The sequence below is a fragment of the Columba livia genome, chromosome 6 (genome assembly GCF_036013475.1).
Source record: "Columba livia isolate bColLiv1 breed racing homer chromosome 6, bColLiv1.pat.W.v2, whole genome shotgun sequence".
NCBI lineage: Eukaryota > Metazoa > Chordata > Aves > Columbiformes > Columbidae > Columba > Columba livia.
The window spans coordinates 16,096,399-16,112,383 of record NC_088607.1 but is presented as its reverse complement, the minus strand read 5'-3'; the positions used below and the strand labels follow the sequence as shown (position 1 = coordinate 16,112,383).

Genomic DNA, 15,985 nt, shown 5'->3' with positions numbered 1-15,985 from the left:
TGATCCTTTCTAGTTTTGGCCATCTTTTTGGGACAAGCAGACTGGACTTGCCCACAATATTCAAAATGCAGGTTCTTTCCTTTTTGTCATAGTACAATGGATGTTCCCTGATTTGTTCTCTCATCCTTTAATAGTACTCTAATATATTTTTAAATTATATTGAGCAGACATGATATTATACACTATAATCTCAGAACATCTTTCCTGTGTTTTAATGGTTAGCTGAGAACAGATTGTTTTTCTCCTTTTTCATCACTTAATACTTATTTACATTAAATATTCTCTATCTTTTTACTGCCTAGTCATGGCATCCTGTGCATTATTTCTGTTCTTCTTCAAAATTGACACTAATTCCTCAGTTAATTTCTACCAGCAAACTTTGTCATTGCACATTTTATCTCTTCTTCCAGGTCACCTGATTCTCCCTAAAACTGAAACAGCCTGGGTATACTGTCATAATCTCACGTTTTCTGAGTACTCTTTCTAGAATAGCCTGATAACCTATTGATCACAGAGGCTTTCTGGCATGCTTATGGACATGTAAGTTGATTGCTTTGCTCTCTAGAACATGTTCTAGGAATAAACTAATGAATCAGAAAGTACCATAACGAATAAAGTATACAACACAATACCTTAATGAACAACCTAAATGGACATTTTGAAGCAATTTGAACTGATATTCCTAATTTACTTGGTACTTCATACTTTTTTTTCTCAGTACATGCTTACTTTTTTCTTTATTTGTAATGGATAGAAAGACCATTGTATCCTTTTTAACCAGTGTACATGTCATTTGTGTGTACATCTTGGAAACAGTCAAAGAGAAATGCATTCAAACAGAAACATCACATTCAGCCTCTTTTCAAAGTGGAAATGAAATATATTCAATTTAACTCTTTCAATTCTGATAGATTTCACAATTAGAAACATTATCTTTAAAATTCCAAGTCATAAGAATCAAAGGCTTAGGAGTGGAGTTGTTTTAGTACAAAATATATTATTTTCATATAATACAATCTTATTGCCAACTGTACTGAGGTAAATCACGTAACAGTTTAGATTTCTACTGTTTAAAACAGAAGTGGTATTATACTCACAGTTTGTGAAGACTGTTAAGTCCAACAAACATTTCTGGTGTTAGGCAACCAATTCTATTATTTGAAAGGTCCCTGAAACAAACAAAAACCCCCATGAAACATTATGTCTGTCTTATTCATATGTACACCAACATAGTCACATACATCCTCTTTATTTTTAACATGAAAAACGAGAGATAAAATATTTTTCCATGATGTAACATAACTGAATTAAATAGATTCAACAACTTTTATATTTGTGTTATTAAGTAATATTCCACAATTAAATACACCATAATGAAACTTATAATAATTGCATTAAAAATATGATTTTATATATGTAGTACATAAAATAAAATAATATTAATATTAATATTAATAATAATAATAATAATAATAATAATAATAATAATAATAATAATAATAATAATAATAATAATAATAATAATAATAATTCCAATACAAAGAATATTTTTAATCAAAGTTACCAACACCTGTTTGTTTACTTACAAAAAATACTATGGATTTTTTCACTTGCAATATCCAGCCAAAAACTGATAAATTTTTACTGCTTACTAATGTCTCATCTAATTGACAGCATCCTTTATTGCTGAAGAAATCACAGAAATCAGAGGACAAATAATTTTTCAGCTAGTAAGAAAGTTCGTATTGATAAGCACTTGGCAAGCCCTTCTAAGAGCAATACTGTGGCTGTATCAGCCCACAAACAGTACAAGGCATTATGTTCCATAACTCTTGTCTGCTGAAAGGTGAATGGATGTTTGCTGTACTTACCTACAACATAAAGTATAGGATACTTACAGGAAGGAGACAAAAATAGGTATCAACAATTATGCTGCGATAACATGAATACTGCCCCTTGGTGCATTCTGAACTAGTGTTTAATTTTTATGTATTTGGTTTTCAAACTTGACTCAAATTTTCCTTCCTATCAAGTATTTTTTTTAATAATTGCAGTAACATAAGAATTTTAAGTAATTATACATTAATTAAAATGTTAAATTGATCTGAATATATTTTTTTGTTTAGAATCAGTGGTAGTCTTCTGATTATTTAGTTACATTTTGCAGATTCCCTATTTTTCTGTGGTTGCATGAGAACACTAAAGTAATCAAACAGGAGAATAGAGTTTGTGGTTTGACAAATCCAGTTATTGCTTTCCTGGAGACATATCGACAACACGACTGGTGAAGGGACTTGAACATAAGACCTATGAGGAGAGGCTGAGGGAGCTGGGGTTGTTTAGTCTAGAGAAGAGGAGGCTTAGAGGTGACCTCAACACTCTCTATAACTACCTGAAGGGAAGTTATAACCAGGTGGGGATTGGTCTCTTCTCCCAGGCAGTTAGCAATAGGACAAGGGGGCATAGGCTTAAACTCTACCAGGGGAAATTTAGGCTGGATATTAGAAAGAAATTCTTTACAGAGAGAGTGATCAGGCATTGGAATGGCCTGCCTTGGGAGGTAGTGGACTCGCCGTCCCTAGAGGTTTTTAAACTGAGATTGGACATGGCACTTAGTGCCATGATCTAGTAAACGGACAAGAGTTGGACCAAGGGTTGGACTCGATGATCTCTGAGGTCTTTTCCAACCCAGTCGATTCTGTGATTCTGTGTGATTCTGTGATATCCAGTTAGCTAGAATGCGAAGGCAATATCTTTAGAATTCACTACAAAGTCTGCTTCTATCAGACAAAGAATACAGTGCTATACAGTTAAATGATGAAACATCACATTAGAATGAAAATATTTCTTAAATGCTTGTCAAGGATATTAAGTAGGTAACCGCTGAGAAAATAGTGTGGAAAACAATATAGTGCAATAATTGCGTATTAGCACTATTCCTTAAGTTTTCCTAATGAAAGCTACATAGAAAACCTAAAAATGCAAGTTTAAGACAAACACACATACTTTCTATTAGAAGAGGTAAATAGTAAGCAAGGGCATACCCAGAATTCTTGAATGGGTAATGCTTTACTTCTGTCTACGCAAAGTTTAAACACATATGGAAGAAACTCATCACTGTATGGGGCATAATTTGGGTAGCAAAAGTAAATTTCATCTAAACTATTTAAAACAAGTGCCTATTTCTCTAAGGAGGCACACAGTAAAACAGTACTTTTCACAAAGCAAAGGCTACATCCCCTTTTTCTCAAAGTTTATTTCAAAGAGTGTTATTTTCACAGTAAGATATATGGCGGTGGTTGAAATCTCTGTCTTGTAAAGCACATTTTCTAAAAAAAAAAAAAAGAAGGCAAAAAAAAGACAAGACAGCTTGCTGCACATTTCTCCACATTAATAAATGTTATACTAGGCATAATTCAATTTGTAATGTACATAGCTGGTGTTCTTTTTCAGCAGTAAGACATTTAACTTACTAATGCTGACTTGTAAAATTGATGTTAGAGAAAACAAAACTCTCCCCTGTTGAATAAGCAAGTGGCATAATTTTAGTGCTTCATACATTTTCCATTTTCAATGTTCTGTGTACCTTTTTAAGTAAATCCTTGAAATAATTCAGTTTGTCTCTCAAATACAAATTATAACAGTTCTCCAAATCATTCACAGAAAACACTTTGATGGTGACAGCCTGCAATTTGTCTGACTTGCTATAGCCTTATCTCTTGCAGTTGTCCATATTACATCAGCTTCTGCTATTCACAGCATCATTTATGTTTTACACATGAAATAAGATGGGAATGTAAAGTACAGTCTTCAAGTAATCATTGCATTCAGCATTCAACAGGAGTTTACCCTATTTATTCCTTTTACTTCACTGTCCGCTACCCAACAGTTACACAGTCAAGGAGAGCAGAGATTTTCTTTTTTATCATGAAACTCCATCAATTTGTAGCAAACACGTGAGTCTAGTAATTAAATTATTTCTGTCTTGAAATTGTTCCCAGTGTTACTTGTTCATATCAGTAACAAGGTTTTTTTGGGATCTAGCATGATGAATGTCAGTGTTGCCATTCCTAGCTTGCTGAAGAGTCTTTTCTTCTCACTTTTCCCAGTGTCTAATGACATCCTCTTCCTTCCTCCCCTGACCGACCCAAGGCTTCACCTGTGCAATCTTCAGATGTACAGCCCATGACTTGCACAGGTTTCCTGGTTTTCCCACAAGAGGTCAGGGTTGTGTCATTAGAGTGTGCGGCCAAAGCAATTAGCACTCACTTTGATCATTTCAGAGTGAGCAACAAAGTTTCAACCTAATGTTTTTGTTTGTATTAAAAATGCCTATGCTACTCTGATTTAATCATTATTATGCCATTTGTTTTCTACGCAAATGCACTAAGACTTAGTGGTTAGTGTTTGAAAATGCTGCTACCTGTATGATCAGAGATGGAAATCTTTAGCTTGGGTTGTACAGTGTTCCCTGTATGTAGCCGTTAGAGAATTTAACCTGAGAGAAAAGTAGCAAAAGAATTTGCACATTTATTTTCCTGTGGATTTGCATTCCCTCTCATCTAAATCTCCCCATCCCATGAAAAACAATCCCTGTTTTCTCATAGGTTTTCTCATCATACAAAAGACAACAGACACAACAGCTAGGCAGATTTCTGATATGGGCTGATGTTCTGGTTAGCCAGTACTTGGACATTTGGCTGCTGTCACTTGGAAAATTATAACTACAAAAGGGTTCATTTCTTTTAAGCTGAGTAAAGTAAGGAGGTCTGCAGTCCTCATGCATTAAAAGCAAAAATGTACCCTTGTAGGATATTAGTAACTTAGATATTGTTATCCTCTAAAAACATAGTTTAAAAATCAGCCAGGGTTTTTAAAATACTATGAGAACATTTTCAGAGAGAGGAATGCAAGAATGATGGACAGGGAATATAAGACATAAGTCTTGCTTCTTTGGAAAAGCATGCTAAAAATAAAAAATACCAAGCAGAGTCAATGTGAGAGGTATGAAAACAGTAGATAAATTCTAAAGCATGACAAAGTTTCCTTTCTTAGAATTTATTTTATAGACCTGGTCTGTGATAAAAGTAAAGTAGCCCTTACATAATGAAAAAACATAGTGTAGCAAAAAACACTGTTTACTCATATTCAAACCACCTAGTTTCGTTTCTGATTAATGCCTATAGTGATATATTATCTGCTAAGTCATTAATTAGGCATGGTTTTTTTTAAGTTTGTAGATGTACTTGTTAGGGTGTTTATTGGAGACCAAACAGACAATTTTAAATGGGAAAAGGTAAAAAAGGAGGAAATGGAAAAAAAAAAAAAAAAAAAGAAAAAGAAGAAAGAAGGGAAAGAAGAAGGAAGCATTGTAAATTTAAAAAGCACAGTATGTGATTTTCTGTCTTGCTTGGTGACATATTTGAGTTGCCCAAGGATAGAAATGTCGATACAAACACAATTTTCAGAATAATTCAAATGGAATCAACACTTACAAGCGCTTCAATTCTGAAAGTCCATGGAAGGCCCCTGGCTCAATTGTGCTGATCAAATTATTCTTCAGATCTCTAGAGAGACATAATAGGAGTAGCAATTAATTTTCACTTTACCTACTATGCTACTGTTATACACGAGTAGTGTGAAATGTAATGCAATTTTAACCTTTATTTGTCTTAGCTAAAACCAAGAATAAATTTATTTTAAATAGTAACACCAAAAACATTACATCATTTGCAGATTATGAAAATATATTTTTCCAAGTAGGATGGTTAAGTTTAGATGTTAAAAAAATATCTGCTTTTTTCAGTTCTTCTCCTACTAGTACTTTTCAAAACAATCTTACCAGCCATTCTTGCCCCAGGAAATATGTTTTAACCAATGAGTGAAAAAAATAATCAGTCAGCAAAGCAAGAGCCTTTTAGTTTGCTTATTCATTGTGCTGTGCACTTTACACTTAATAAATTTCTCATTTCCACCTAATGTAGGCAAAGCAGATGACATGTGAGACATACACAGATAGGTTAAGTTTCTGCCCTGAAATACAAGCAATTTCCCATATTTGGCAGATAGGTGCTTCATTTTGCATTTGGTAACAATCCAGAGGATCGGTTGTTGCGCAGATAAAAAATATTTCACTGGAATTAGTAATCTCATCTGTTCTTGGCACAGTACTTGGGGCCGTGACATTGCTCTCAGCTCAGTCCCCACAGAGACTGACTATTGAATTGTCTCAGGACTCTGTGATATGAATCCCAAGGAAATGCCTTCAGTGCAATTAGATAAGCAGACCTAGGAGATAAATCTTATAAATTCTTGTAGAGTCAGTGATCATCTTCTGACAATTTGCAGTTCATAGGGAATGGCTGATAGTTGTTCCTGCTTATCAGACTGACCACTTCCAGCACATTACAGTGCATACACTGCTCGACTCCACCAAAGTATGGATGTATCAACAGCCACATAAGTCATCTTATTTATTACTTCTATTTTACTGCAAATATAATGCACACTAGGTAAAATTTTGGTTGCACTGACTGTGATTGCCCTCAATAGGGCAGAGGTTTGTGCCAAGTGTTTAGTTCACAGTACGATATATTGTACTTTACTTTCAAATTCATAAATATTTCTGTATTTTAGTATTCATTTTTGCAGATTTTCTGAATACACTTCCAAAAATTTGTGTGTCATACTCATTCCATTTTAGTGATGATGATGAGTGATCTGTCCCTAACAAAGATTGCAGTTAGACCCTTAATGGTCAAGTTCAGCTTTCAGCTTGCAATACGCAATACTCAGAGGCCTTACAGAGGTGATAAGACATTCTGATTGCTTATGCACAAGATGTCTTGTCTGACATATATGAAACACAGCTATCAAATGCATGGCAGATGAAAACTGCAATTTTGATGAAGAAAACCCCTGGAATCCCTTATAATCACAGTTTAGAAAACACATCTAGATATCCAGTAGCTTTGGTTGCAAAATCCTAACTGTCAACAAGGTTCAGGACAATCACTTAGCATTTGTTAAAATCTACTCAGCTTAAAGTTTACACTGCACAATTGGCAAAGTATGACAGACAAGTATCATACAAGTACAATATCGTAATGTTACCTGTCCAATATTTTTAGATTACCATTTCTCCTTCGTTCCAGCTTGCTTTCATCATTAATATGTATTGCTCTTTATCTTGTGACATTAGTGGGAAAAAAAAAAAAAAGCAAAGGACCAGGAGAAAGGTAAGAAGGGAGCTATTAATATTTAGATAAATTTGAAATCAAACAATAGGCTATGCTTTAAACCTTTTTAAAACGTGAACACTGCAAAGCATACAGATTTAATTAAAGAGTATCTACAATTAAATAACATACCTGAAGTTACAAGAATTCATAAAGCTAAGAAATAATATTAGAAACATTTTTAGCCATGCATGTCTGAAAACCAGTGGTTTAATTTCTTACTGTTTTTACCTTACTTGGTTTTACATATTTCAAAGTACCTCTTTTTCAGTTGCTGTTTCCATTAATAAACCATTATCTGTTCATTATTCAAATAAAATAAACTTGATAAAATATGCCAGTCTCAGTCCAAAACAAATGTAATGGATATTACAAGAACTTATTAAAACTGCACCAATTATTCCAGTTGTCCAGTACTGATGTAACTCTTGAACAGCAATGCATGAATGTATGCATGTATTGACACTTTAAGCATACGAACTACATAGGTCATTCCTGTTCACCTGAGCCACAATGGCAGTCCCTCACTTGTGGCTAAGCTAGTGAAGACCATAAAACCCAGAAGTCCTTTCTTTTCCCTGCTGCGATGCAGTATGGAGATAAGTATGTCTGTACTGCCTGGGAAAGGGAGTGAGTCAGCGCCCATGAAATTCCCCATAGTCTCAAGAAAACAGCAATACTCGCCAGAGGCAGAGAGAGAAAATGTAACGCACAGGAGGGGAGAAAAAAAGACGTGTCAGTTGAAGAGACAGGTAAAGGTGCCAGAAAGGGGCAGAGCTTGGGCAAGGACTTTGATGGTGATTTGAGCATTCACAAGAAAGTTGTACAGTCTGTGACTAATTTTAGGCATAGTTCTAAGCTCTTTCATTTCTCTTGGAAATCATGTAAGCAAAAGTATGGCAAAAACGCTGACATCAAGGTTGATGTTTGCACTGATTCTTATCTGGCAAAGCAGATGACAACCCCATGGACAACACAGAGAAATTAGGGGTTACAGCCATCCTCTTACGGGTATTCTGCAAATCAGATTTCTTCCTTGCTCTGTCCTCTTCAACCAGATGCAGATGAAAGATCTGGACAGTAGCTGATGTAACCACAAATGAATTAACAGAGTATGATATTTGTTATAATGAAAACACTAAGAATTAGAAGCAGCTTTGTATTTTTCAAAATTTTGTTGTTAAATATTTTCATTTTAGTTTTCTGGTACCAGCAGCAATTACTAGATTAATCTTTCTGCCTTCATCTGGTCAAGAAATTGTGACAATTCCTTCAGATAGTTAGAATTTTCCACATCCCCTCATAAAGAAAATGGTTTGTACAAAACTTCCCCAGTCTCTTCTCCAGAGTCCCATCAACTTGCAAAGACAAGTCAGTATGTCTGGTAAAAGTTAATCTACGCTAGTGTATTTCCTTTGACGGCTTAGGATGAAGCAAATGCCTCATATTTTTTTAACCTTCAAATACTCAATGCTAAACAGTTTGATGTACTGTGATTTCATTCACACCAAACATCTGGGCTTTGCTTTCTCTGGGCAGCACTACCGACACTGTCTTAATGAATGAAGTGTAGTTCCTTTTGCTTGTACAGTATGTTAAATATGTAACTACTCAGGTCTAAGAAAATTCTTTAACTTGCAAAGCCCACATGGAAAAGATGGAAAGGACATTGTTCTCATCACAAGAACTTCTGTATTCTTTAAACTTAAACAAGCAAAACCCTCAACCCAATACCATAGACCCTTTGGATGTATGCTGACTTACCTCAGGATTTACACTGGGACATATATGAAAACCACTGAGAGGCACAGTTCAGAGCAAACATCCACATTTTTAGGCAGGGGAAACTGATAATTGTAATAATTAATCTTTATATCAATTACCCACATTCTGTGTTAACTGACAACTTTCCAAATGCTCTGCAAGTTCTAATCAGGTGAAGTGATCATCTCTTATAGAGAACAGTGGTAACAGCTCACAACAAATAGAAAGACTCAGTGTGAGTGGCAAACTCTTAGCAGAGGAGTTTCAATGCCAGTCAAAACAACCAAGCAGGCAAAAGAACTTCCGTTTACTGAAATCCTCTGTGTGCTAGTTTATGGAAACTCTACTGTTTCCCCAAAACTTGTAACCACATAGGAAAAAAACAGCATAATCTTAAACTATCACCTACACAAAGAAAAAAGGCCAGTTTAACACTAGTAGAAGCCAGAGCATTTCACGGGAAAGTGTCCATCAGTTGTACTGTCCCAAACAAAGACATCTGGTCTCCTTATTTTGGAAATTACACTTAGGTAGGCCATTTTAGAAAGGATATTCTCAGAAAATTGTAGATTATTATACTGCCCACAACCCTGGGACTTTCTTACCAATTAGTATTATTCCATAATGTTTCCATATACCTCTGGCTTAACAAAAATAGGTGTTTTCTTCCTTGTTTCCTTGGAAACTAAAATGTCATTGAAATAAATAAATGAAATTATCACAACTGTTAACCGTTTACAATTCTTTCTTCTACATTAGAAGAATCTATTTTCTTGCCTCCCACTTGTATTTTTTACAAAAATACTTTTACTAAAATATTAACTTCTCCTCTTTTCTAATTTAGCAAAGAGTTTGTTATATTGAAGCCTTATAGCATCAACTATAGGATCAACTTTCACTGGGCTAAATAAAGAAACCAGGGTAAATTTGGTTTTATGTTTACATTTTTTCCCCAAGAGCTACTGCTGAGGTTTGGCAAAAGGTCATGATCCAAGGCACGCCAAGCAGCAGCCCAGCCTGGGCCACACACATGCACACACACATATACACCATGCAAATGATCTTTATCAACAATCAAAAGTAAAAAAAAAAAGGAAAGAACCTTTGTATCATAATATTGAATGACCACAGTGTGACCCAGTTAAAGTCCATAAAGAAAGCATTTTCTAACTAACAGTTATGGTTTTGCTTCATTTCTGATGCAGCATTCTAACTTCAAAGTATCTATTCTGAATCTGAATGACGTGTCATTAGTGGTGTGGGTGTATATATCTAGTGGTGTGACCTGAAAATAAATCAAAACCAAGTGCCTTGCACACGTACAGATAGATGGAAGCTACATGAAGTTAGCTGTAGTCATAACAACTGCAGGACTTGTACGAAAGCTTCACAGCTGCACAAAAATAAAATACTACAATATTTATTGAAATATGTTTCCCCTAATCTTATTACAGTTTCTAGATATACTTGCTGCATGGTACTCTGATCTTCACTAGACCTGAATAGTAAAAAGAAAAATTTGGCATGGACTGTGTTATCGTTAAAAAGTAATCTCAAATGATTACAAGTAAGTTGACGGAAGAGAGTTTCCTTTTCACTTACAGGTGTGAACTTACATAAATTACATACAATAACTAGTAAGCACTGTCTTCCTACATGTATGTGGAAAATTTGCATTTATATGCAAATAATAGTCCCACAGGTAAAAAAACTCAAGACTTCTTATTACAAAGCACCACAAGCTGCAGGGAGTTTATCATTTTGCACATTAATCTTTAAACTGACTTTTACTTACTAACGATATTGAAGAGGAATTACCTCAACAAAAACATCTGACTTAAGGAGGGGAAATCTGTGTTTGAAATATTCACTTCCTGATGGCTTAGCTGAGAGGTAAATGAAACAAGATGAAGAGGCTACTAATGGGACTTTAAAAGAACATGTAATAGCTGCTCCAGGCAGTTATTAGACGTTTTCTGTGGCCAAATACCGGATTATCTAAACGTGTTCTTGAGATTCTTGATACCTCAAGTTCACAGTATGCACTTACACAGTATAAAGCATAGTGGGAAAAACAGCTAAAACATACACAGCCTATTAACAAAAGAATCAATTTATTTTAAACTACATTCTGACAGTTTGGGCATTTTGTATCAACATCTATGCCTTCAGACACTGCAGATTCTTCCCCCAACTTACAATATATGTACTGTAGATATTTTGAATACATATTCATATCAAGAATGTTCAACTAATTCCAGTACTTCGTTCAAATTCCTGACATTGAAACATCTTTCATAAAAAATTATAGGCTGTATTAAAAGGACATCTGTGTTTAGAAAGCTGTCATTATGGTGCTGCAAACTTTCCAAAAAAGCTCTGAGAAGAGCAATCAGTTGTTGAGCAGTTGCCAAATGCCAGTGAAATATGACTGACTTTCCACATTTTGCATATTATTATGAAACAACAACAGGGAAAAAAAAAAAAAAAAAGTCTCATCTTCCACTTCTTTCTCATGTGAAATAGGCCAGCTTAACTAAATAGCACCTTTGTCCAAGAAATTAATGCAGACTCAGGACTGTTCAAGAAGATTCAGTTTTAAAATTTCATCATGATAATGGTGGTAGGAAAGAGACACAGCCAATGACGAAAAACCACATTTAGCACCTATCCCACAGACACGGTAGCGACTATCAGGGTTAGCAGTCCTGGATACATGAACAAAGAATCAAGGTGATATTTGTAAAATGTGTTTGAAGACATTTCAAACACACCCAGCTGCACAGTGTGTATCAGCAGACAGTTACTCTATTTTACTTTGATGGATTCAGTATAATCAAAACTTATTTTCACCTTCATTGTTGGTGAATGCATTGTCAGTTACACTCTGCAGAGTGAGAAACACACAGGTTATACAATATCCATTACCTGGTATCATCATCAATAACTAAAGTGCTCCCATGAACCTCCAGAGCTTTTTTTTTTTTTAATGCTGAAAGTAAGTATTTAATCTACTTTCCAGAATCAGAAAAGTTATGATTTTGTTGTAGTTAAGTTTCAAGACACAAGGATAAATGGTTTTTTAGATCATTCCCACAAGATAATAAACACAAACGCCTACAAAAACATGGACAATAATTGTCTGCCTTTGCAGACACAGAGGCTACAGGTCTTTTTTTCATTTAACTGGTTAATGCAGGTGGTTTATGCATTTTCCTCTAATTTTCTTTTTAAATCCAAGCCATTACTGGTTGGATTACCTAAAACAATAGACACAATAGACCCTAAGGACTGGACAAAAAACTACTGTTCGTTCAAGTTACTAGTGAATGATCAGAAGTTTCAAACCAGTCACTTTATAGCAATAATGATAAACAGAACAATAGAAAGGTCATCGCATTTTTGTTTTTTAATTTAAACATAATGACTCATTCACATCAAACGTGATGTGGTAATTTGGCAATTATTCATTATTTAGGAACATATCTAAAATTGTTAAACAAAGTGCCAATAATGACAGCTGAAACAAAACAGATACAGGCATTATGGCAGTTTGCTTGTTCAAAGTATTCCACAGAATGTTGTATTTCATTTTAATGGTAATAAATCTAGAACAAGAATATAAGGCTCAGAGTATTTTAATTGAAGGAGCAATATGCCAAATAAAGAAAAGTGAGTAAAAAGCTTGGTAAAGCAGTATAAATTCTAGTTTCTTTGTAAATATAGCATCAATCAATCAGAATCTTGGATGAGGATGCAAAGACCTACCTACCTTGTACCTATCTTGAGTTTAGTGTTTTGTTATTGATAGCTCAAATGAAATGCATTTTCTAATAAAGAACAATAATCTATGCTTTCCAGGTACTTTTTCTTTGGCCTGTTTTCACAAAAAAAAATATCAGCAAAATATTTGAATTCCAAACACACAATTATTCCTGTATATGTTTTCTTTTCCTGGAAATTACCAGAGAAACAGAGACATATGATAGGATCACCTCGTGCTGGAGATTTATTGGCTATGTAGGTGCAAAAGCACGTGCTTGGCAGATCCAACCTGGGAGTCAAGATGAAGTGGCTGTGAAACCCAGCAGAAGGAGTCCCACGGATCAGTTCCATGGGGCTAAAACAAGACTGAAAGGTCAGAATCAGTGCTTGTTAAGGGAAACACATAAAGTGGATTTTGGTCTCCACAGCTTTGCAGGCAGCTCTGCAGTGTCAGCAGAAAATACCTCAATGAGTGCTGGCACTCATGTTCCAGCATGCAGCAATAGATTTGGTGCAACCTTGATTACGACAGGAGAGATTCTTTCTATCCATAACTATGTAGAGACGTGACAAGCTCAGAAACCTTTGGTGGCTGAAAAGAGCCAGAGGCCTCCTTAATTTCTACATGCACTGGGACTTCTCTGTGTGTTCATGCCTAGAAGGCAGTTCACCATGGGTTAGGTTTCTTGACATATTCTCCACTCCTTTTGTCAAAAAGCTAACCAAACCATCGGGAAGGGGCTTGGGGAAGGGAGTGCAGAAAATCAGTTCTGAGCTAGAACATAGGAGGTTCCACTAATTTATGAGAAGAAACTTCTTCACAGTGAGGGTGACAGACACTGGAACAGGCTGCCCAGGGAGGTTGTGGAGTCTCCTACTCTGGAGACATTCAAAACCCACCTGGACACATTCCTGTGTAACCTCATCTGGGTGTTCCTGCTGCGGCAGGGGGATTGGACTAGATGATCTTTTGAGGTCCATTCCGATCCCTAACATTGTGTGATTCTGTGAATTCCAAGCTGTGGGAAAACTGTTTGCAAAGGAAGTGAAAAATTAGGGAAAAAAGTTTCCTCATTTTATTTTTTTTTTTAAATGAAGTGCACAGTTCAAACAAAAACTTTCTACTGAGAAGGTGTAAGAATTGTTATTCTACATTCTAAGAATGCATTTATTTGCCTCTTACAGAATTCTAGCAGTACATGTTCAACATTCTTAGGTCAAATTTTAAACTCTCAAATCACAGTTTAACAGCATGATTACAATTTTGAAAATGAAATATTAGAAATGTATGCAGTATTTTCAGAAGTGCATCTGAATTAATTGTCCATAATAAAGTAGAGTGATTAACATTTTTACACCAAACTATCAGACATATCATGGAAATGAAAAGTTGTTTTGTTAGCTCTGAGAACTATAAAATATACAAACCATTGTATCATGGGGTTTCGGGTGTTTTATTTTTTAAAGGAAATGTCTGATTCTTTTTCTGTTACTAAATCAATATTGACTTAGCAAAATACAAGCACTTCTTCATTGAATTTCAGTTTGAACTTCAGAGAAATATTTTCTTCCATGACTTAAAACATCAGAAGAAAAAAAAAGAAAGAATTCCATCCTTAGCTGTAAGGTAAGTACCCGCAGATGGCCCACAGATCAGCTTAGAGTAGTTTTGAGCCAAAAATCAGTCAGGTTCTTAATCAATGTAAATCAATAAAATATGAAACATTTTTCCTATACTGTTTATTTTATTGCAGTGTTTTCATAAGACAGAAGTAGAACACTTCTAAAAATAAGATTCAGTTATGAAGTGTGAAGGAGGGATTCCATCTTCCTGCCTGCTCACTACTACTATGTAATCTCAAAAAAAAAAAAAAAAAAAAAAAGGTAAAAAACTGAATTAACAGTATCAAAAAGAACATAATCAGTGATTACATACTGAATCCCCAGGGACTTGTAGTCATTATTTAGCCGATGGGAGATGGACAAGACAACACTGCAATAACCTTCACCCATCTCCAGGAGCAACTATACTCAAAGCCATTTTTCCCATTTACCTGGGTCAGGGCAATACGCAGATACATTCCAGCATCACCTAAAGCAGGAAGACTTTTCCAGAGAATTTAAACTCTCAATAAGAACTGCTTTAATTATAACAGCATAGGATTTTCTATAAGCAGTTTAGCTCGGAGGAATTAAATGTTGGTGAAAGACCTGTCTGGGAATCCTTCCCCAGAAGCCACTGTTTAATATATAATAAACTGGGGCTAAGGTAATAACTTAAACAAATTTAAGTAATTTTAAAAACAACCACGTGTGCCAGTAAAAAGGCATGCAGAATTATCTTCTCCTGCAGAAATCAGGGTTAATGAGTACCCTCTTCAACATCTCTGAAGAACTTGAGTATTTTCACTATATAGATTTTACATTTGTGCTTTCCTCCAGGTACTTGCAGAATTTTTCAAATACTTTTCTTAAAATTTAATATGATACACAGATGAATGACAGAGTGAACTAGAAGGTTGAAAAGTAAGGCGGATCTATATAAATGTACAATTTCCACATATTCTTTAGCTCCCTGAGATATACTTGATATGCTATATGATGCATATGTCGTGAGATTTTCAAGTAATAATTATTTTAAACAAACTGAACAAATTCTATTTCTTCTACCTCAAAACTGGCAGAGTGATATCAATTTCAAGCCAAAACTTCTATAAAAATAAGTTGGCACATATTTTAAAACTTGTTCCTGGTGGTCCCACTTAAAATATTCATTTACAGTTATTTCCATGTTTTGTTCTTTTTTTTTTTCAGTGTTCCAGACAAAATCACAGTTATTTAAAATGAATTTTCTTTTGTTTACATAAACGTCTCAGTTATTCTGCTCCAGCATATGCAAAGATTATTAAAAAAAAAAAAAAATCAACACAGCCATAATAACACACAATAGTAGCTGGGGCCACAGGAGCACCCACAGATCTTCAAGCTCTGGAAGTATACCAAATTACGGAGGGAACAGGAAAGGAAGCACAAAAAAAAGGATGTGGGGAAAGAAGGAGTATGTTATTGTTGGAAATAATTATCACTGAACGCTGTTAGATACCTTTCGTTCAGTTAGATATCACTCACTTCCTTTTATATACTTCTCACCACACAGAGTAATAAAACGTCTTTTCCCAGCTTGCTTTTCATACCTTCATTCATGGTATCTCTTATCC

General features: G+C 35.0%; 1 protein-coding gene across 4 annotated transcripts in view; it reads right to left on the bottom strand.

Moving 5' to 3' along the window:
* LOC102095037 (adhesion G protein-coupled receptor A3) overlaps positions 1–15,985 on the bottom strand; it is a 274,552-nt gene that overhangs the window by 172,686 nt on the left and 85,881 nt on the right. For all 4 annotated transcript variants that reach the window (XM_065067261.1, XM_065067262.1, XM_065067263.1 and 1 more), the window contains 2 exons: positions 5,496–5,567; positions 1,098–1,169 (listed from right to left, as the gene is read on the bottom strand). In XM_065067261.1, the coding sequence (XP_064923333.1) occupies positions 1,098–1,169; positions 5,496–5,567 (144 nt within the window). The remainder of the gene's footprint in view (positions 1–1,097; positions 1,170–5,495; positions 5,568–15,985) is intronic.